Raw genomic sequence first — 21588 nt, forward strand, 5'->3', positions numbered from 1 at the left:
ACATCGAACTCTCAGCCCTATCGAAGAAGACTCTGATTCAACAGGTGAGGAGGTGGAGGAGAGAAGTGGGGATATTGACGCCCTATCAGTGGAGTCTGCTGACAGTTTTGCAACGCCACCAAACCTCAAGGATGGCTACTCCTGAGCAAGTGCAGGAATTAATAGCTGCCGTTCAAAGTCTTTCTCTCAAAGTGCAAAACATGAAAGCAGAGAATAATCTTTTGAAACAAATGGTGGCGGCCCGCGAACCACCCACAACAGATCTACCTCCCATGTCTTTGTCCTCTGGTAAGTACGATGGGTCTCCTAAGACCCTAAAAGAATTCCTTGATGCTTGCAGGGTGTATTTTTCATTTAGAACTCGCACCTATGCATCCGATCATGCTAAAGTCGGGTTTCTAATATCTAATATGACAGGGAATGCCCTTGCCTGGGCCACCCCTCTTGTTACAGGAACCGACCCAGTTCTCCAAAATTTCGATGACTTTGTGGACCTAGTAAAACGCACTTTCGAGAGACCTGAAGTATCTATGGCAGCAGGGGAAGACCTGATGGACATTCGCCAGGGCCAAGCCGATGTGTTGTCATACATTTCCTCCTTCAAAAGACTGGCAATGGAGACAGGTTGGTCAGAGCAATCTCAATTCATATTGTTCCGCCGAGGCCTCAGAGAGGAACTTAAAGACGAATTGGCTCATTTTCCCCCTCCTACCTCACTACAGGACCTGATGACTGCTGCGCTTCAGATGGAATTTAGGATGCAAGAAAAGCGGCAGGAGAGACGCAAGACACGCCCCTCCTTTACAAGAACCTCCTCACCTCCTTCAGCTACACTCAAACATCATGACAAACCCATGCAAATTGGAGCTACTTGGCGGTCCCTGACCCCTGAAGAAAGGAGAAGGGAACATGGCCTAAGTGCTTATTGTGCATCGGATCGTCATTCAGTACATAATTGTACAGAACTGCCTCATAAACCGGCGGAAAACGCGAACCCTCGTACCTAAAAGGGACAGGTTATCGGGGGCAATCTTCCAATCCCTATGTGACTATTTCAATTGATTCTTCAGATCCCTCAGAAGATTCGCGTCTTATGGTAATAACAGTAACGGTTACCATTAATGGTAATCAAGTGGAGACCTTGGCATTTTTGGATTGTGATGCCGCAGGAAGCTTTGCTGATACACTCTGGGTGGACAAAGTTGGAGCAAAGCGTATTGATCGCAGACATGGCCAAAAGGTAGAGGGGGTGGATGGCACGCCTTTGAGTTCTGGACTTATTGTACAGACAACTGAACCTCTGCCACTCACCATTTTTCAGCATTCAGAAGTCATCACATTTGACATTATCAGGGCGGCTCATTTTCCTCTGATCTTAGGTATCTCCTGGTTGGGTCAACACAATCCCAGCGTAGACTGGAAGTCAAACTGTTTGCATTTCAATTCCAATTATTGCCAAACCCATTGTTTCCAAGACACACCTTACCAGGAGGTCACGATCCATCCCACCACTCTTCACATGACCATTGGAGTACACTCTCTTGACAAAGTCTTGGAGGAATACCAATCAGTATTTGCAGAAGCTGTTCCCATGGCGTTACCTCCCCACAGACCTGAGGACTGCGCCATTGACTTGGCTCCCAATGCTCTAGTAACCTTTGGCAGGATGTTTGCACTATCAAAAACAGAAAAGGAAGTACTATGGAAATATTTGGATGATAACCTGTGTAACGGTCTCATTAGACCTTCAAAGTCCCCGGCAGGTGCTCCTTTGTTTTTTATCCCCAAACGGGATTCCAAAGACCTCCGGCCATGCATTGATTACAGGGGACTTAATAAAGTAACTCTTAAGGATAGGTACCCCATGCCGCTTATCCCAGACATCTTGGAAACCGTACAAGGGGCAACGGTTTTCTCCAAGCTGGATTTGCGTAACGCTTATCATTTACTCAGAGTATGTTCCGGTGATGAATGGAAAACTGCGTTCAGAACCCCTTTTGGCCTATACGAATACTACGTGATGCCCTTCGGACTTGTGAACGCACCCGCCATTTTTCAAAGATTTATTTACCGTATCTTCTCAGATTTGTTATTTGTGTCTGTTGTCGTTTACCTTGACGATATACTGTGTTTTTCTCAGACCATGCCAGAACATCTAATACATCTCAAAGAAGTACTGGAGCGACTAAAAAGACATCAACTACTGGTCAAACGGGAAAAGTGTGTCTTTGGAGCTTCTTCTGTACCCTACTTGGGATTTATTCTCTCATCTCCAGGGATTCAAATGGACCAAAAGAAGGTTGATGCCATTCTCCAATGGCCAGCTCCTTCATCTGTCAAGGAAGTACAGAGATTCCTGGGCTTGGCAAATTTTTATAGGCGATTTGTACCAGGGTTTTCCAACATGGTCTTGTCCATCAACAGTTTACTAAAGAAGTCATCAGTGCCTTTTGCCTGGAGCACTCAGGCTGAAGATAGCTTTTAACTCTTGAAGAAAAGTTTCTGTAGTGCTCCCATCCTACGCCAGCCAGATCAAAGGAAACCTTTTATCCTCGAGACCGATGCTTCAGCTGCAGCCATAGGAGCGGTTTTACTACAAGAATATGACAACACAGAACATCCGATAGCCTATCTGTCCAAAACCCTTACAACAAGTCAGCGGAACTATTCCGTCAACGAAAGAGAACTCTTAGCCATGAAAAAGGCTTGCAAAGTTTGGAGACATCTGCTACAGGGGAGTTGACACCCCTTCATAATTCGAACTGATCACAAAAATGTACAAGTATTACAGTCTATGGATTGCATAAATTCCAGGCAAGCAAGATGGGCACATTTTTTCTCACAATACGATTTCCGTATTACCCACATCCCCGGAAGTCAGAATACCTTAGCCGATGCTCTATCCAGAAAGACACCTCCCCGACAGCCTCTTCCTACCCTGAAAAACTGTTCCCAAGGAATCGAATAGTGGCTACCATCACCTCATTCTTTCAGCAGATCAGAGAAGCTGCCTCCTCTCAACCGGAGCCTCATGGCATGACTGAACGGGATGGCCTGTTTTTCAAAGGTCAAAAAATATGGTACCATCCAAAACCCTCCAGAAAAACATCTTGTCTTGGTGCCATGATCACAAGACAGCAGGTCATAGAGGGCAAGCCAGTACCCTGGACTTGATAAGAAGAGCCTTCGATTGGCCGGGTTTGCCTGAGGATGTCAAACGGTATGCTAGGACCTGCACAGTTTGTTGTCAGAGCAAAAACAATACTAAAAGGCCCATTGGATTGTTGCAACAAGACACCATTCCTGATCGCCCGTGGAGTCATATATCCACAGATTTCATTGTGGACTTACCACCCTCACAGGGACACACATGTATAATGGTGACTATTGATTCTCTCACAAAGATGGCCCTTTTTTCTCCACTCCCAGGTCTCCCAACTGCTGATGGCATGGCATTGGTTTTCATAAAAGACGTTTTTAGACTCCATGGCCTTCCAGACAAAATCATATCTGAAAGGGGGAGTCAATAAGTCTCTAAATTTTGGAAATCACTTTGCGCCGCCCTTAACATCCAGCGTGCTTTATCGTCTGGATATCATCCCCACACAAATGGCAACACGGAATGCTTGAATGCCACCCTGGAGCAGTACTTGCGCAGCTACACGAATCTGGAACAAGATAACTGGGTGGACCTGTTGCCAACGGCGGAATTCGCATTACAACAACACCAGTCATTCAGCAAGTGGGATGTCTCCCTTCTACTGTTCATATGTTTTTCATCCCCGAGCCATCATTCCTCTCTCTCCCTTTCAACCTACCCTTCCGGCGGTTGCCGGAACACTGTCCAGGATAAAAGATACTCAAGAAAAAGCAAAGTTAAACCTGAAAGACAGTCTGCAAGTCTATAAGAGACAGGCCGACCAACACAGGCAGGTGGTACCTGATTGGAAGGTGGGCTCTAAAGTGTGGTTATCCACTAAATACCTTCCAAGATGGCCTTGACCATCTACACTGTCCCCTCGGTTCATTGGTCCCTATTCTATCACTGAGAAAATCAATCCAGTGGCATTCCGCCTAAAATTGACACATGCATGAAGGCGGATTCACCCAGTGTTTCATGCTTCACATTTTAAGAGTGCCGAACAGTCTCACAAGGCTCGATCCGTCCCTATTCTTTCTCACTCCCCCGATTCATCTGAATACGAGGTTTCCCACTTGTTGGATTCTAGGTACCGTAAAGGGCGCCTGGAATACCTGGTACATTGGAAAGGTTTTTCCCATACTGAGGACTCTTGGAATCCCCGTTCTCATATCCATGCCCCGATCCTTCTCAGAAAGTTTCACCGATTACATCCTGGTAAACCGGGGGGTCTGTGTCTTGGAGGGGGGCACACTGTCATGCAGCGCATTCCGACCTGGCGTATGTGGCCCCGATTCCGATTACACACATCCTAATTCCTGTCACGTTTTCCGCGCTACGTCCACTTAGCGGTCCAGTCTTTTTCCGCTCAAGTGAACGTAGCGTTACTTAGCCACGCCCTATCCTCTGTTCTGTGCGTTGCAACCCTTCACGGTCAACTGTGTTTTTCCTTTGCTGCTGCGGTTTGCTATACGCTGGTATTCTGCTCCGCTGAGCTTTTTCTCTCTCTTTCTTCTTTCCTCTCCTAGTTCCACTCGGGTCCCGTTTCCCGGGACCCCCCTTTTTCTCTCTCTCTCTACTACTTTTTTTTTCTTTTGGTTCACCGCCCTGTTTGCCTGCAGTTATCCACTTACCTGGAGTAGGAGCTCTTGTATTTTCCCTGCTTTTCCTGTTTTTCTGTTATACCTTCTCCGCATCCCATTACTGATATCTGCTATTCCAACCTCCATCAGGATACCCACCTGCCTTTTTGATTCACCGGGTTTATTTTGCATATACTTGGCTTTTTTCCCCTTTCCGGTCCGTCCTGGTAGGGGGTCACGGTCAGGGCGTTTCTATCGCTCTCACTGTGGCTTCTTCTTGTGGGAGACATACACAACAAAGAAAAAAAAGAAAAGGACTACTGAGCACATCGAACTCTCAGCCCTATCGAAGAAGACTCTGATTCAACAGGTGAGGATGTGGAGGAGGGAAGCGGGGATATTGACGCCCTATCGGTGGAATCTGACACCCAGCCTGTATAGCAGCAAGCAGGTGTCCTCTAAATGGGACAAGACCTGCACTGCTGACTTCTCTCGGATGTGCCAGTCATCCAGGTACGGAAATACTTTGACTCCGGATCTCCTGAGGTGAGCCAGGACTATCGCCATGAGCTTGGTGAAGACCCTTGCGGCGGTGGCCAGACCAAAAGAAAGCACTTTGAAATGATAGTGCTTGTCCGCTATGGTGAACCTTAGGCACTTCCTGTGCTTTCGATGGATCGGCACATGGAAATAAGCATATTGTAGGTCTATTGACAACAGCCAGGCCATGTAGCTCGAGAGCGTGGAGAATTTCTCTCAACGTCACCATCCTGAATTTGTCTTTCCTCAGGAACTTGTTCAAGGCCCCGAGGTCCAGAATGGGACGGAGACCTCCTCCCTTCAGTGTTACTGCTGATGCCACAGAGCAGCCCACACAGTCGGCAATCTCCAGGCCCATTTGCAGCGACGGTCTGGCTTCCTCCTTCCCTTCTTCCACCAGCTGTAGGAAACTGCTTGTCAGATTAGTAGCTTTAAGGCCCATACTGCCCAAAGTGAATGCCTTTTTGGATAAGGCATCAACTTTTTTCACTTCCCTGTCAGTATGTAAAGTGGAAGTGAAAGAAGATGGTCTAGATGAGACTGTGGCAGCTTGCATAACAAACCACTCCGGGGAAGGGTGAGAGGAGAGGAATAAAGGGTCTCGTCTAGCCGGCAACTAGTGACCTTTGCTCTTCTGCCTTGCTAAAAGTGTTCCTAAACCTTAGAGTGGTATCTTTCCATATTCTGTCTTTTTCCCTCCCTTCTTCATGAACTTATTGGAGTGCCATCTATAGTTAAGCGCTCGCCTCTGTCTGGAAATAAGTGGTGTTAACTAAGACTTACCTGATAAGGAATAAGGGTTGTATATATTATAATAGTAACTGTTTTTAGAGTGTTTTACAATAAGAGTGCTGGAGTGTTTCAAACAGTGTGTTTTTAAATAAATAATTATATACTTTGATACCAAAGCTCTGGTCAGTGTTTGCTTGTATTATCGTATCTGAGTACCAATTGTGTATACTTTGCATACTGCCTGACTCTTCTTGATGGAAGTCTAACTGCTCAGCCACAGCTACCAGTTAAATCTGGGTGGTACAGACTGCTACCAAGTGGGTTTACTGCTAACACCTGTAGTCCTAAATCTTTTGCAGTGTTCCCAAAGGGAACTGCACAGGTTTCTGCCTAACATTCAGTATGTAATTGTTTTAATAAAGAAAAGGCATTTTTGGCCAATAGAAGTAGAGTGAGAGCCTTTCCTTGGTCTTCTTGAAACTCAAGTGACCAGCCAAAGGAATCTCATGGGCTAAGTGCAAGAACTGTTGTCTGTTTTCTTGAGGTACTACAAGGCGCTTGTAGTCTCCAGGTTCAGACTCAGTTGGTTCACTGTAGAAGAGGCCATCTTCCCAGTGCAACCTATACTTCCCAGGCTCTTGCCCATCAGCCTGAGCAGCTGCCTGGTGGCGGAGACCCTCCAGAGTTGGACATTCTCTTTGTCCCTTACGAAAAGCTGCCCTGCTGGGCCCACCTTCTGCCAGTAAAGACTGCAGCTCAGGATGGTCCTCAGGGTCCAGATCTCCAATAAGTTCTTGGCCTCCCAATAGCTCTTCTTCAGAGTCTAGTTCAACCACACCGGGTAGTACCTCACTCTCAGCCTCAGCTGGAGGTGGAGTTACAGGTGTAACTGTGGAAAACCGAGGGGAAGTCCTTGTTGGAAGCACTGGAGTGCTTGCTGCTGGCTTTTTCCTAGGAGTCTTGGGTTGCCCCTTTGCTCCTGATCTGGTAGTTACTGCAGTGAGTTGCTCCAGTGGAAGCGGAGTGATCTCTGTCATCATCTCCTTAGATAACCCTCGCAGGGTTTTCTCTCTTGCAGGTTTTGTGAGCTCCTGTAACCTTTTACTAGGAGGTCTGGGGGTATGTGACAACTCCAAGAGCTTTCAGGTCATTACCCAACAGAACCCTACCTGGTACTTCACATTGTATACTGACAGGTATCTTTACAGCCATATCATTACACTGGATGAGAACTGGTAACTGGGGACACATCGGCACAGGCCCTCCAGCTAACTTGGTGAGGCATTTGGGTGCCTTAGCAACATCCTCTGCCTTGAAAAATGATTCATCCACCACAGTTATGCTGGCCCCAGTGTCTCTAATGGCAGGAGTCTCCTGTCCATTCACCTGGACACTGTCTTTATAATACTCTTCAGTATTATCTGGGATGGAATTATACACATCTAAATTCTGTTGTTCCCACAACCCCCGAGAGACTAAAGAAACACTGGCTGAGACACCAATGGGTTCATCAGCCAGCAGTAGAAAGTTTCCACTTGCCATTGGGACTTCCACTTCTGGAGCGAAGGCTAAGGAGGCAAGCTGGATCCCTGAAGGTTTACCCTTGCATCTGGGATCTCCTTTCACATGGTCAGTAGAGCCACAAACAAAGCATTTACTGAATGCCTTCTGGAATGGTGGCTTGTTCTGGCCTCCCTCTGGTTTGGCACCAGAAGGTACACTATTCTGCTGTGGTTTTCCTTGTGGCTTACCCTTATGGTTTTGTTTGGGGCTCTCTTTGGAATTTGCAATATTAGAATTCTCTTTGGAGTCCTTTTTAGGCTGTTTCCCCTCATCCTTCTACTGAGTTACCCTAGAATCCTTGTGAGTGGCCCTGTTGGCAACCCACAAGTCAGCAGCCTTAGCTAGCCTTCTGGAATCTAATTCCTTTGAATCAGCCAAGTGCTGTCTGAGCTCAGGAGAGCAGGCATCATAAATTGACTCCATCATAAAAATATTCTTCATACCTTCAAAAGTGTTCACCTTGTAACCCTTAATCCATCCCTCTAGGTTTTTCAACCCTTCACTCACCCAGGTAGCCCAAGGGGTACCATCATGCTTTTTGAGGGTTCTAAACCTCTTAAGATATTGGGAAGGGGTCTTCCCAAATCTAGCTATCAGAGCTAGTTTCAAACATTCATACTCTTTCCTATCCTCCTCCCCCAACTCCATTACCACATCAGTTGCAACAGGGGGAAGCCTAGAGAACAACCAGGTGAGTAAGTAATTTCCTGTGATGTTCTGGAGCCCATGATTATATTCAAACAGAGACAACCAATCCAACACATCCAACTTAGGCTCATACATACCAACCAATTCTTTAGGCATCCGGGGTCTTTTAGGACTGGAACTTCTAGAGGAGCCAGAGAGGGAAGCATTTTCAACAGACAATTTCCTCATTTCTAGCTCATGCTTGAGCTCCATTTCCTTTAGCCTTAGTTCTTGGTTCAGTTCCTGGTATCTTTGTTCAGCCTGAGTATTACGTTATTTAAACTCTAATTCAAGTTTCATCTTCTCTAGTTCAAGATATTGAGGACTAAGTGTGGGACTTGGTAAAGGTCCAGTAGGTACAGCAGGTAGAGCAGACAGAGGCCTGGGGGGGGGGACAGTCACAGCAGCCTCACCCTCCTCTTCTGACTCTTCCTCAAGATCATCAACATTTGGTTCAGTTTCAATCTCAATACTGTTATCTACAGTTGCTGGAGTGGTAGGTTCCTCTGAACCATCATCCAGGCTTTGGTTAGCTAACAACCTTTCTATTAGCTCAATTTTCTTGCCTTTAGTAAGGAGATTCTTATGCTTACAGAGAACTCTTAAACAATCAGCAGTTTTTGTAGCAAGGGACTCCTGACTATAACTTTCCATAGTTAACATGTTAGAGAGATTACTTTTTCAGTGCTAAGCTTTGTGGTTAGTTGCACCAAGGTATCCTTAAGCACTCTAAAATGTATACTCAATACAAATCCCACCGCTGTACACCAGGGTTAGGCAGAAACCTGTGCAGTTCCCTTTGGGAACACTGCAAAAGATTTAGGACTACAGGTGTTAGCAGTAAACCCACTTGGTAGCAGTCTGTACCACCCAGATTTAACTGGTAGCTGTGGCTGAGCAGTTAGACTTCCCTCAAGAAGAGTTAGGCAGTATGCAAAGTATACACAATAGGTACTCAGATACAATAATACAAGCAAACACTGACCAGAGGTTTGGTATCAAAGTATATAATTATTTATTTAAAACACACTGTTTGAAACACTCCAGCACTCTTATTGTAAAACACTCTAAACACAGTTACAATTATAATATATACAACCCTTATTCCTTATCAGGTAAGTCTTAGTTAACACCACTTATTTCCAGACAGAGGTGAGCGCTTAACTATAGATGGCACTCCAATAAGTTCATGAAGAAGGGAGAGAAAAAGACAAAATATGGAAAGATACACCACTCTAAGGTTTAGGAACACTTTTAGCAAGGCAGAAGAGCAAAAGTCACTTGTGAGACAAAGTCCATAGGCTGGTCCCACTCTTAGAGAGAGCAGAACACAAATGCGCCCAAGATCACACAGTTACACTAGGCTTTGAAAGTCTTGCAGAGAGTTCGAAAAGAGTTTAGAGAGGCTCAGAAAAGTTTAGCCAGGGTGTCCCAGGCTAACCCAGGTTCGAAAGCCGGGGGCTAAATCTACCCTTTACAGTCGGTGGCAAGGGAAGCCAGGCGGAACACGGTACCTTAAGTGGGAAGGATCCTCCAGCAGTGGCAGTTGTTCCTGGCAGCGGGTGCAAGTCTCGCCGTCGTCCAGGGGAAGAGAAGATCTCGACTTGGAGGAAAGCTGAAGGTCGTTGCACTGCCAGGGAAGAAACCAGCCGCAGAGTTTTCCGGTTAAAGGTATTGCCCTTTATTTCGCGGTCGTGGTAAAACGTGGTATTCCGGTTGCCGGGGTGCTTGGCACAGGCAAGGCGGCCACGAGATGCGTCGGGAAGGCGAAAAGACGGTGAAACTGGTTATCCCCATCAGTCAAAGGAAAAAGACTCTCTGGCGGGAGATCTCCTCTGTCGTTGGGAAAAGTGGTGAGACGGTCCAGCAGGGCTCCACCGGTGGTGTCGTCGTGGCAGGTCGGCTCAGCTTCTCCCTGGTCGGATTCTTAGGTCCTGTGGCGACTTCTGAAGTTCCAGTCCCCAAAGCCCTGCTTTTATGCAGAAAACCCCCATTCACTCAGCCTAGCTGTCACTCAAACATGCTAAGTGGTGAGCCGGCCGGCTCACCACTTGGGCCAATCAGGACGGAGTGCGACTTGAGTTGCCTAGGCAACTCAGTCCAGGGTGCCCAAATCCCCCTCCACCCCTCCTAAGTACCCCAGACAGAGTGGCACCACTTTGGAGGGCTTCTGTGGAGAAGCCCGCCAAAAAGTGGAACAAAGGGCTCGACTTGGGTTGGAGTCACAGAAGAGAACACAAACGCCATTTTAGAACCGAGTTTTGGCAAAAAATACCAACCGGAGAATTAATAATAATTAAATAAACCGGCGGTATGTTCGAGGCTATCGTAATTAAATAAATAAAGATAGTAGCCTCGAACAATGGGAAAATCCCATAGAGAAATATTTGCGGTTGAATATAAAAAGTAGTATCCACTGCCACCAGCCAAAACTCGATCAGGAGGGACGGAGACGTGCCCCCTCTACTAAAAGACCCCGGGCAATCGAATTGCCCCAGCCAGTACGTCCACAATATGATGGTTTGTACTGGTTCTGTTCAGAATTCAAGACTAGTAAAGTCAATGGTGACTTTACATGCCCTGGGAGACAGTAGTCAGTCCCAGGGTATGGAGTCTATACTGGGGGGTCACTATGACACCCCTGTGTTACTGCACTGAGGGTGCTGTGTAACACACATCACAAAAACACATGAAGCCCTATGGAGTAAAAGACCCCATAGCCCATTAACCACATCTAGAGTCAAAGGAACATACTCAAATCATGTCCAAGAGTGAGGGTAAGAGAGTCTCACTCTTGGAAGGAGAAAAAAATAAACCCCAAAAATCCAGCAAAGCTGCTGGGGGACTCACTAGGTTAGGAAATTCATCCTAAACAGATAATTCTCCCCAACACTGAAGGCCCTTATCGTGTTCAGAGGGACAATCTTAAAATTATTTCAAGGGACAGGGCTATATGAACTAAACCTCAAATGAAAAGGTTCACACCAGATTCTAGTTGGGAGGTCAGGACAACTTTGTCCTTCCCTCCACTTTCAAAATACTCTGATGCAGGCTTTCTAGGAGAGGTCCTTACCATCAGTCTCAGTCTTATTGTATGATGTATGATATGGAATTTATAACGTGCCTATACACCAGTGTTTCAAGGCGCGGCGAGGCAAGGGAGAGGGTACAGAGGAAAGACAGAGACAACGATCTTCCTAGGCCAGGTAACATCAAGATCGCACAAGTGCAGGGGAGGGGGAAAGGGAAAGTGCAGGAGGGAAGGAGGAGGGGGCAGTGCAGTACATAGGATCAACAGTAATAATAAACAGAATAAATAAAATAATAGGTAAAAAGTGCAGCCAGCTTGTGGCAAGTGCAGGGGTAAGGGCAAACATTAAGTGTCAGGAGCTGGTGGGGGCTGTAGGGATACAGAAACAGCCCTCAAGTGCAGGTGTGCAGCCGGTGGGGAAGGGGCCCTGGGCCCGAGATCAGAGGGTAGCCAGGTGACCAGTGCAGTTTCAGTCTGAAATTCAGCAGGGGAGAGGAGGAGAGAAAGCAGAAGCAAAGAGGAAGGTATTGAGGTGCTTCTGGAACCAGAGGTGGTTCTTCTCAAGTTCCAAGGAGGCAGGGAGGCTGTCCCCGAGGGATGCCACAGCTGAATAAAGATTTACCACCAACTCGTTGCTTGGAGAAGCGACTGACCCTGAGAGAGTTGGAGGCAGATGAGCGAAGAGCTTGAGAGGGAAGATATTTAGGAAGAGAGAGTTGAAGGTATTGAGGCCCCAGACCCCAAAAGGACTTGTGACCAATCCAGAGGGTATTTAACTTAATCCTTGCAGTCACTGGGAGCCACTGTTGAGATTTCAGTCCTGGAGAGATACGATCCCTGAGCTTGAGGCCAAGGACAAGTCTTGCAGTCCTATTCTGGATGAGTTGCAGAAGGCAGAGATTAGAAGCAGGCAGATTTAGAAAGAGGCTGTTGCAGTAGTGCAGCCTAGAGAGAATCAGAGCTCTGGAGACAGTGAGCTTCTGGGGGAAGGGGAGGAAAAGAAGAATGCCTCTGAGGAGGTGCAGCTGGTAGTGTGACTTCTTAGAGACGTCAGAAATGTGAGGAGAGAAGGAGAGTGTGGAGTCGAAAATGACTCCAAGGTTTTTAGCCTCACAGGTGGGAGAAGGAAGAGGGCCAAGGGAGGCCGGTCAGAGAGCGATAGGAAAGGAGGGAGCAGGTGTGCTGATGAGGAGAATCTCAGTCTTACTGGCATTAAAGCAGAGATCATTGGCAGCACCACACCACTCTTGGATAGCAGACAGACAGTCAGAGATGAGAGAAGAAGAGGTGGTGGAAGGGGGCCTGAAAATGAGCTGAGAGTTGTCCGCATAGCACTGAAAGTTGGGGCAGAGAGCGGCAATGCGGTGGGCAGGAAGTGCCAGGTATTGGTTGAACAGCCAGGGAGCCGATTAGACCACTGGGGAACACCACAGGTAGAGATAGAAAAGGAAAGAGGTCAGCCAAGCCAGGACCTGATCGGTGATACCCAGGTTATCAGGTAAGTAAGATGAGGACACAGGGGGTATTGGAGTCAAGGTTTGAGAGCAGGTCTTCACGGATGTTCAGGAGAGCAGGTTCCGTGCTTTTGGTAGCTCTGAAGTCCAACTGATGGTCATGGAGACAACCAACCAATTCAGTGTGAAGATTAAGCTGGCAGATGGCCAGATTTTCCAGGAGTTTGCCCAGGAAAGCAGTGATGGAGTTTGGGCAGTAGTTAGCAGGGCAGGAGGTGTCAGCTGAGGGTTTCTTAAAAAGAGAGTGCACACAGGAGTGCTTCATGGGGGAAGAGAAGACTCCAGTGGCAATGGAGTGGTTGCCGATGTCAGCCAAAGCAGGAGCCAGGGTGTCAATGCGGTCCTTGTTGGTTTTAGAGGAACAGGGGAGAGACTTTCATAGATCAGACTTGTCTAGAAACCTCATCTGGGGAGAAAAGTGGAAAGGCAGAGAAGGAGGGATGGCCACAGAAGAGCCAGAGGAAGAGCAAGGAGTAGAGGGAGGAGGAGGAGAGGAAGAGAAAGAGGACAGGATGTCCTGTGTTTTAGAGATGAAATTAGAAGCCAGGGTCGTGCAGAAGACCTGGGAGGGGACAGGAGAGAGAGAGAATGCAGCAGGATTGGCCAGCTCCTTGCAGATTTTAAAGAGTTCGGCCGAGTTGTTGGATTCCGCAGAGACGCGGGTTTGGATGAGGGCTCTCTTCTTGGTGTGGACAGAGAGCCGGTAATGCCTTTGGAGCAGGCGGCAGGCCAGTTTGTCAGAGGATGTACCGGAAGTACGCCATTTCCTCTCAGCCACGCTGCACTTGCGTTTAAGGGTGAGGAGGTCTGAGTCGTACGAGGAGTTGCACTTGGCATTGGGCTTCAAGCGGATCCTCATGACATGGGCAAGAACATCAAGCATATCAGATATAGCAGAGTGGAGCATAGAAAGGGCTGTGTCAGGGTGTGTGTCAGCCGGAGGGGAGGTTCAGAAAGTGGCGGCGAATGCTGCAACTGACACACGCTTCATGGGTCGGATAACTGAGAAGGTAGGTGGCAGTGCTGGAGTTGGCTTGGCCTGAGGGGTGGAGAGAGTGAGCTCGGAAGAAAGGAGAAAGTGATCACTCCAGGAGAGAGGAGTGGTTAGCGGGATAGAAAAGGGAAGGTCTGTAGAGATCAGAACATCCAGAGTGTGCCCTGCTGAGGGAGTTGGGCCAGAGGGGAGGATAGAAAGTCAGAGAGAGTTGCAGAGGTTGCGAAAGCGTCCAGAGGAAGGACTGGAAGTATCCAGGTGGATTCTAAAGTGTCTAAGAAGGAGGAGTTGAGTGGTCGAGACCAGGAGGGAAGTGGAGAAGTCTGCCCACTCAGAGAGGAAGGAGATCTGTCCAGGTGGCCGATAGAAAGTAGCCACAGTAAGAGAATGTCTAGGAGAGAGAGAGCCTGCAGACGAGGCATTGAAAAGAGGAGTAGGCCTGTGTAGGAAAGACAGAGGCTGGAATCCACACAGGGAAGATTAGGGCTACATCCTCTCCCGAACTATTGGACCTGGGCGCAGAGATGATCTTGTAGCCATCAGGGAGGAGAGTGTTGAAGCTTGTGACAGAGCTGGCCGTGAACAAGTCTCGGTGAGACCAAGGACATCGAGGTCAAGTTCTTCGAAGAGGCAGCAGATGTCAGAGGAGTGTTTGACAGCTGAGCGAGAGTTTAGAGTGGCAATATGGAGAAGTTTGCCATCCTTGAAAGACTTCCGGGGAGGAGTACAAATCAGAGGTATACCCTGCGGAGGAGTAGTAGAAGCCCGAGGGGGGCAGAAGAGGAAGAAGGAGAGGGCAAAGTAGCCAAGGAGGAGGCAGCAGGGAGAGGCAAGGAAGCCGTGGAGGGAAGAGGGGACAGCAGTAGAAGAAAGGAAATTGATGGGACGCAGGAAGCGTCTATCAAAGAGGAGAATGTTGGCCTGAGGGGCTTGGACAAAGGCGGTACCATTAAGGTATACATCAATGATGACCTTAGAGGAGTGGAAGGAGGCCAGGAGGGCAACCCAAAGGGTGCACCATTAGTGGGAGAAGAAAAGAAAGTAAAAAACACAAAGTCCATATGAAGAGTCCATAGGTAAAGCAAAGGAACAACAAAGAGGATGTCGGTGAGGGTTTGCCTGGAGGAAGTACTGGTATAGGTGTCAGTGATAGGGAGGCCTGGGTTAGAGACCAGGATGTCCTTTTTAAACTTCTTCCTACCAGATTTAGTGAGGAGAGCAATATAGTCGATAGAGAAGCAGTTTGAAAAGATAGGAGAGACAGAGAGCACCATAGAGTAGATAGGGAGAGGAGAGAAGAGGAAGGGGGGATGGAGCGGGGGGGGTTGCTGTGCTTGCTGAAGTAAGACTGCACCATGCCGGAGAGAGTAATTTCTCGCATGTTCGAAGGTGGAGTTCCTTGTCTTTCTAGATGATTGGTTTTGGTTGCAGCTCTTCTCTGTATTCTCCTTGCTCAGTCCCAATAGCATAATCCAAATGCTGACACAAACAACTGCTCAGGTGATTCCAATGTTGCAGGTGGAGATCTCTGTATGCGTCAGGTGTGAAGGTCAGTTTGAAGTTTCCTAGCCTGAGAAATGTCCCCCCAGCGCCCTTCTCTACCTACATACCAGCAATACTTGCTGCGTTCCTCTATCCTATAGGGTTCCACTCCTTCCGATCGTAGTCTCCCCCCAAATACAGGGCTACCCTTCCCGGGTTGCTCTCTTCCCAGCTTCTCCGTTTTTCCATTTCCAGTATGTTTAGCTCTACTCTCTTTTCTATCATTGCCTCCTTTCTCCTCCTGCTGTAGTACGTCCTGCTGCTTCAGTATTACCTCTTCCTTCTCGGCACTGGCCCATTTCTCAATTGCACCAACTTTCTACATCTGATATGAGTCAACCATCTCCCCCCCTTTCTGATCTTTCCCCAACCTCATCCAAAATGTGGACGGTGCATGAAGTTTGCAAACCTCATGGACATGAAAATCATCTGCTGGAGCCATTGGTGAAGATTGCCTTTTATCAGTAGCAGTTTTAGGTCAATAGACTGGCGTGGCTGCCCTAAAGGGACCTGAACCAGTTCTCAAGCATAGAGGGTTGGATTGCAGCTGCCCCTTGGCCTTCTGAGTCAGATTCCCCTGATGAAAACTTTGCTTGGGCTTCTCTGAATCTGATTCTCTGATCCCGACAGCAAAGGATTCTGTAGATTGTAGCGCTCAGGAAACGGCCTTCTACTATGAAAAATGCAGTGTTCTAGGGAACGCCCCATATACTTTATGCAGAGCCATCATGAAAAACAGGTGGTCCCCAGCTTCTACGGCCACCACACTACACTGACAGCATCCACGCCAAGGAGGGGACTTCATTACATCACCTAGGAAAAATATGATGCCTTCAGAACCGACGTGGTCCTTAAATAAATGGCACAGAGAACCATTTAATAAATTGCATGCATCGTACAATGACCAATGCAAGGTAGACTTGTATCAGACCCTCTACTTCTTGGAGCAAACAAATATCCCATATCAGCCATGAATTTTTGCATTAAGAAATTACATTGTTTGAATTCCTTGAACAGCAGCAAGCCAAGGCCCGTCTTTAAATTTCCCCAGACTAGAAGGTAAGGTAATCTCTATCCTAGTGCATAAGGGATTCAAACTTTTATTTACGTAGATGCACTCCTAAAACTCAGTATTGTCAAAAAAGTAGGGCCATGATTTTACTATGCATATATTTGTGAGTAATGGTAATTTAATTTCCAAATTCATCTTTGTACTTTATTTGGAAGAATACATCCGATAAAGCAAAACAGACATATCACATGATTAGTTTGTTAAACAAATAGATAGATATATTAGCTGTAAAATGGATAATTTGTGAAATACTTATTAGAATAAACTCAATTAATTCAGACAGATGAATAAATGGTTCACTGAGACTATTAGAAGAAATGCATTTCTTAACCTAAACAAAATCATTAAAATCAAGTCCTTTTCTGAAACAATGTCGCCAATCCCTTACCTCCTCTCCTTTGCCGACAAATGTCGCCTGCCAATTGCCTTACTATCGCCCTAATAAAGAAATAACTCCTATTAGCATCCACTAACATTTCTGATTGAAAGCAATTTATAATAAGAAATAAGCAAACCAACATACCATGGTAGAGGCTGCCTCTTCCTTAATTGTTTTCTGTAATGGTCTGTGAAGAAAAGACAAAGTATGTGAATGCTACTCCTCAGAATACTGCACTTCTAATATGTTATCAAAGTGTGTACAGGATTCCTATGTAGACACTGTTACTTAGTTAGACCTGGTATTCATTTGATCATCTTTGAAGGGATTAAATAGTGAGTTGGATCCTAACGCCTCATGTTTGCAGTGATTCCAAAGCAGTTGCCTTAACCAACTGACACCTCTGGTTTATCTCTGAATATTAGGTCATGCAGGAAACAGGTGAACCTTTGAGTGAACACCCACAGTCTGTTTTAAGCAGTTCTGTTTTATGCATGCAAGAAGTGACTAAACTTAAACCTTGTACACCAAGCCATAGACAACAGAATAACTATGTTACTGGTAAAAACATCATGGGACTGTTCTAACTTTAAGTTTGTTAAAATAACTTTAAAAAGCAAACCAGTTACTTTTAAAGCAATGTGCAAAAGAAAATATCTTATGTAGACATTAAATATTCTGTCATGTCGCTATCAAACAATCCTTTCTTTTATAGTTGGTAAAAAAAAAGTAGAATCTCTAACAGAACATGTTAAAAACAGTATGATGATTGCTGCTGACAGTTTTGAAACAAAGGGGGATGGTCATGTCATTAGATCTAGAATCTCCTTGTGCAATCTACATCTGTAGTAAGAAAATGATCCCCATGACTTTTATTTCCATTTGCTCTGAACAGAAACCTCCAATGTAACTGATATCTGGCATACAAATGCAGGACTGAATGTGACTAGACACTAAAGGAAATCATAATTAAAAAGATTATTAGAACAAACAATTAACATTTTAATTATCTATACATCGAAAATTTTCTCTGTGGTAGAGTCACTGATTGTACATGGCTACAGACTATTCTACCTGATTCTTTCACAAGGCTCGGCCTGACCATTTTCTTTAAATTGATTTAAAAGATCAAATTACTTACCTGCTGTAGTGGTCTTTCTCAAGGATACAATGATTGCACCCACAGATTAATTATATTATGAAATCGGTCTCAGGCACAGTCATACCTGGAAACCTTTTCTTCTGCCACCAGGCAGTGTTGTACTGCCCAGAGCTGGCTTCTTCACTGCTCGTTGGTGCCATCTCCTGCCCAGAAGTGATGTCACCCTGTATAAACTGGAAGACACATGTGCCATTTTACCTGACTGCTGCTATTTTGTATCTCAGGCAACAGCGAGAAACAACAACACTGTTATTCACAAAAATAAACCTTTGAAGTTAATTTAAAAAAAAAAACAATTGAAAATGGAATTTAGTGGGGTAGGAGGAAGGACGATGAATCTGTGGGAGCAATCATATCCAACAGAAAGACATTGCTACATTGCTGCAAGTAAGTAATTTGTAATTCGAGTGGATACATTTCTCCCACAACTTCATTATCTAATAAAAGACTACTCAAGACGTACCACAAACAGTCCAAAAGTAATTACACTAGAACATTTTGCAGTACTAACCTACCCACTCCAGCATTTTCCACAGCCAGGTATTCTAAGTGGAAGTGTTTAGTAAAGGTGTGCAACAAAGCCAAAGATGCCTGAAAAACAACACCCCTCTGCAGAGAGGATGGTGTAGCCTGTCCTCTAGTAGAGCAAGCAAGCAATCTGGTACTTCAATGTGGGACAGGTAATAGCATGATTTGATGCATAAGACTAGATGTCTGGTTAAAATGTATTTAGTGATATACATGCCTTTCTTTAGCCGGGCAAAGACAAGGAAAAGCTGATTGTCAAGTCTGTATTCATTAGACTCGGTGTTGTAAAATATAAGCGCCCTTTTAGTGTCCAGACAATGACATCTTTCTTCACCTTGGATGAATGAGGCATTGGGAAAATGCAGTAAAATGAATTTGTAGATGGAAATGAAACGCTCAAATCAACGATGGCAAGAAAGATGGTTTCACTCTTAATGTGTCTTTCTTTAGAGAAATGGAGAAAGGGTGGGGAGACTGTTTGACGCTGCAGTACTAACAGAGGTAGGAACAACCAAAAAGCTACTTTGAGAAAATGGAGCTGAAAAGGACACAAATGCACAGGCATTAAAAAGGCATTATCAATATATAAGGACTAGATTTTAATCCTAAAGAGGGCCAACAAAGGATTTTGGAGGATAAGTTTAGGCCTGTAAGGAATTGAAATATCATAGGTACAGCAAAATAGGAACCCTATTCGGGAGATGTTTTGAAAATGTACAGAGCTGACAAATAAACCTTACATGTACGCCAATATTCAAGCTAGACTTGGCCAATGATAACACATTGAAACACTGAACTAGTGGAGAACAACAACCCTGGCATCAACTTGAAAACTTGCGACAAGGACAAGCTCATCTAGGAGAGGACACCACACCAAAAACCTGCTCAGAGAGACCCTAATCCATGAACCTCAACCTCTTTTGACAAGGTTCCTGCTTTGCTCTGGAGACTACAGAGAAGGCTCCTGAAGGGGCCAGTTGCCTCCCTGAACCAGTGAATGATGAACCAGGGGGTGGTATGGGGTCGATCCCTAGGTCACCTGGCTTTGGCCCCAGCACATGGAAGAGGACAGCCACATATCCATCCTACTGGGTAATGGGCATGTAACCCCCTACTTATGGAGAGAGCCTGAAGCTATCTTTGAGCAGACCCAAAGATCCAGTGTAGAAAAATACAACGTTCCCTTTAAGCAAAATAATTTCCATTTGTTCAACATTGGTAGCATGTGTTTAGAAACCATTACACCCTTAGACGCAACCTAAGAATATTTATAGCACAATGTAAGGAGGACCTGCGGTGAACACTAAGAACGCAACAAAACAGAGTCACAAAAGCACTATTAGTCGGTGGAATGTTCCCAGGAAGGGTATACAATGGTGCCAGTCTACTTCAACTTCCTCAGCACCAAAGGGAATGGAAGGAATGCATATACCAGGTTGAACTCCCAAGGGATAATCAGTATATCACCCAGAGAGCTCCCTTAATGCAACACCTTGGAGCAGAAGTACTTGCACTACATGTTCAAATGGACTGCAAAAATATCATTCTGGGGAAGCCCCCATATGGAGAAGATCTGCTCCACAATCTCCCTAATCAGCTCCCACGTGTGTGAAATCACAACGAGCTGCCTAAATGTCCAGTCTGGGAGTTCAAATTGCCTGTTAGATGTCAAGCTTTCACCTCGTTATTGATAGCCAAAACCACAGGAGCACTGCCGTCACAAAACAGTGGCGCTATCCCACCCGGACCACCTTATTGATGCAGTGTATTGCAGTGGTGCTCTCAGTGAGTATCTGGACAGTCACACCTCTGATTGATGGTAAGAAGGAACATAATGCTAGAGAAACTGCCCTGATGTCCAGTAAATTGATGTGGAAAGACTTATCTGAGCCTTCCCAAGGGGAATACGTATATTTGTTTATTTTTTTTAAACTGAATGGGAGATTTATTCGAAAATCGACTGTACGAAAATTACTAAAGCCAAACATTTTCAATAAATCCCCTATTCGGTGTCATTATAGTGAACAAGGGCCGCGGGGGTGTCCCTCGCACCCTTGTTCACTATAATGCCATTGGGAGGTGCAGTGGGTGTCCCCCGCGCCGTTTTGAAAGAAGTTTTGAAGAAAAAATAAAAAGGATGACCCTGCGGCGCTGGCATCCATTCACGTAAGTGAAGTGAAACCGTGTCGCAGAGGGATGCACGAGACAGCGGCACACAAGGTGTGCAACCAAGAGGTAAGTAAGGGGGTTGGGGGCAGTGGGTTGTCAGAAATGTCAGGAGGGAAAACAAACTTATTTTCAGTCAAATAACTTTCGTTTTCTTTCTCCCTTGGACATTTCTCGATTAAGTCATGGTAATCCTTCCCAAGGACCACTTACTGAAATATCCTGTAGAGCCCATCCCATTAGAAATACATACTGACAAATACGAACGTCAACCACAGATTACCGGAATGGAGCTGTAGGGGAAATCCTTTCCTTTCTGCCACAGTTTTATACCACAGGATCTTAGCTAGGCATCTACAGACTTTTTATTGTGCATTTCATTCTAGATGCGCATTTATGTCAAGGTGCAAAACAAAAAGAAATTGACACAATAATGGCCACTGCACGCTTTCACAGTTAGTCACTTTCATACAGATATTCAGTTTCATCAGCCAGAAAACCCCACACTGCCTTAATAGGCATTTTACATTGTGTCAGCATAGCAATTCAAATGTAAGTGATTTCCCTCTAACCTGAGACATCCTAACTGGCACTCTTTGGCTATGAAAACAATGCACTATGAATACAGTTTCAGCTCTTAGTTGCTCCCCTACCCTTGCTTAACGTTGGATTAGTAGGAAGATTGCAAGATTATGAGATTGTGACCCCCTCTGCGTGAAGAACCCCCAGCTAATACTTTGGATTCTGGCTATTTTGGTATCGGAAGGATTAAAAGAAGTTCTGCCTTCTGTGTCCACTGACACCTTGCCAATTAAAACACCCTGCAGAAGGGGGTCCTTCACTGATTGTTAACCTGTTTATAATCACATTGAACTCTCTGCTTTTCGGAATGTCGCCTTGCGCTTGACTCGCCAGGGCCTTCTTGCAGCTAGAACTCCCTCTGCAGCTACACCGCT

At 45.8% G+C, this 21588-nt stretch overlaps 1 protein-coding gene across 2 annotated transcripts in view; it reads right to left on the reverse strand.

Moving 5' to 3' along the window:
• Window positions 1–21588, reverse strand: part of NEMF (nuclear export mediator factor) — a 1733781-nt gene that overhangs the window by 482179 nt on the left and 1230014 nt on the right. For both annotated transcript variants that reach the window (XM_069637407.1, XM_069637408.1), the window contains 2 exons: window positions 16921–16963; window positions 16786–16835 (listed from right to left, as the gene is read on the reverse strand). In XM_069637407.1, coding sequence (XP_069493508.1) covers window positions 16786–16835; window positions 16921–16963 — 93 coding nt within the window. The remainder of the gene's footprint in view (window positions 1–16785; window positions 16836–16920; window positions 16964–21588) is intronic.

The sequence above is a fragment of the Ambystoma mexicanum genome, chromosome 14, assembly GCF_040938575.1.
Source record: "Ambystoma mexicanum isolate Mex_15411 chromosome 14, UKY_AmexF1_1, whole genome shotgun sequence".
Lineage (NCBI taxonomy): Eukaryota > Metazoa > Chordata > Amphibia > Caudata > Ambystomatidae > Ambystoma > Ambystoma mexicanum.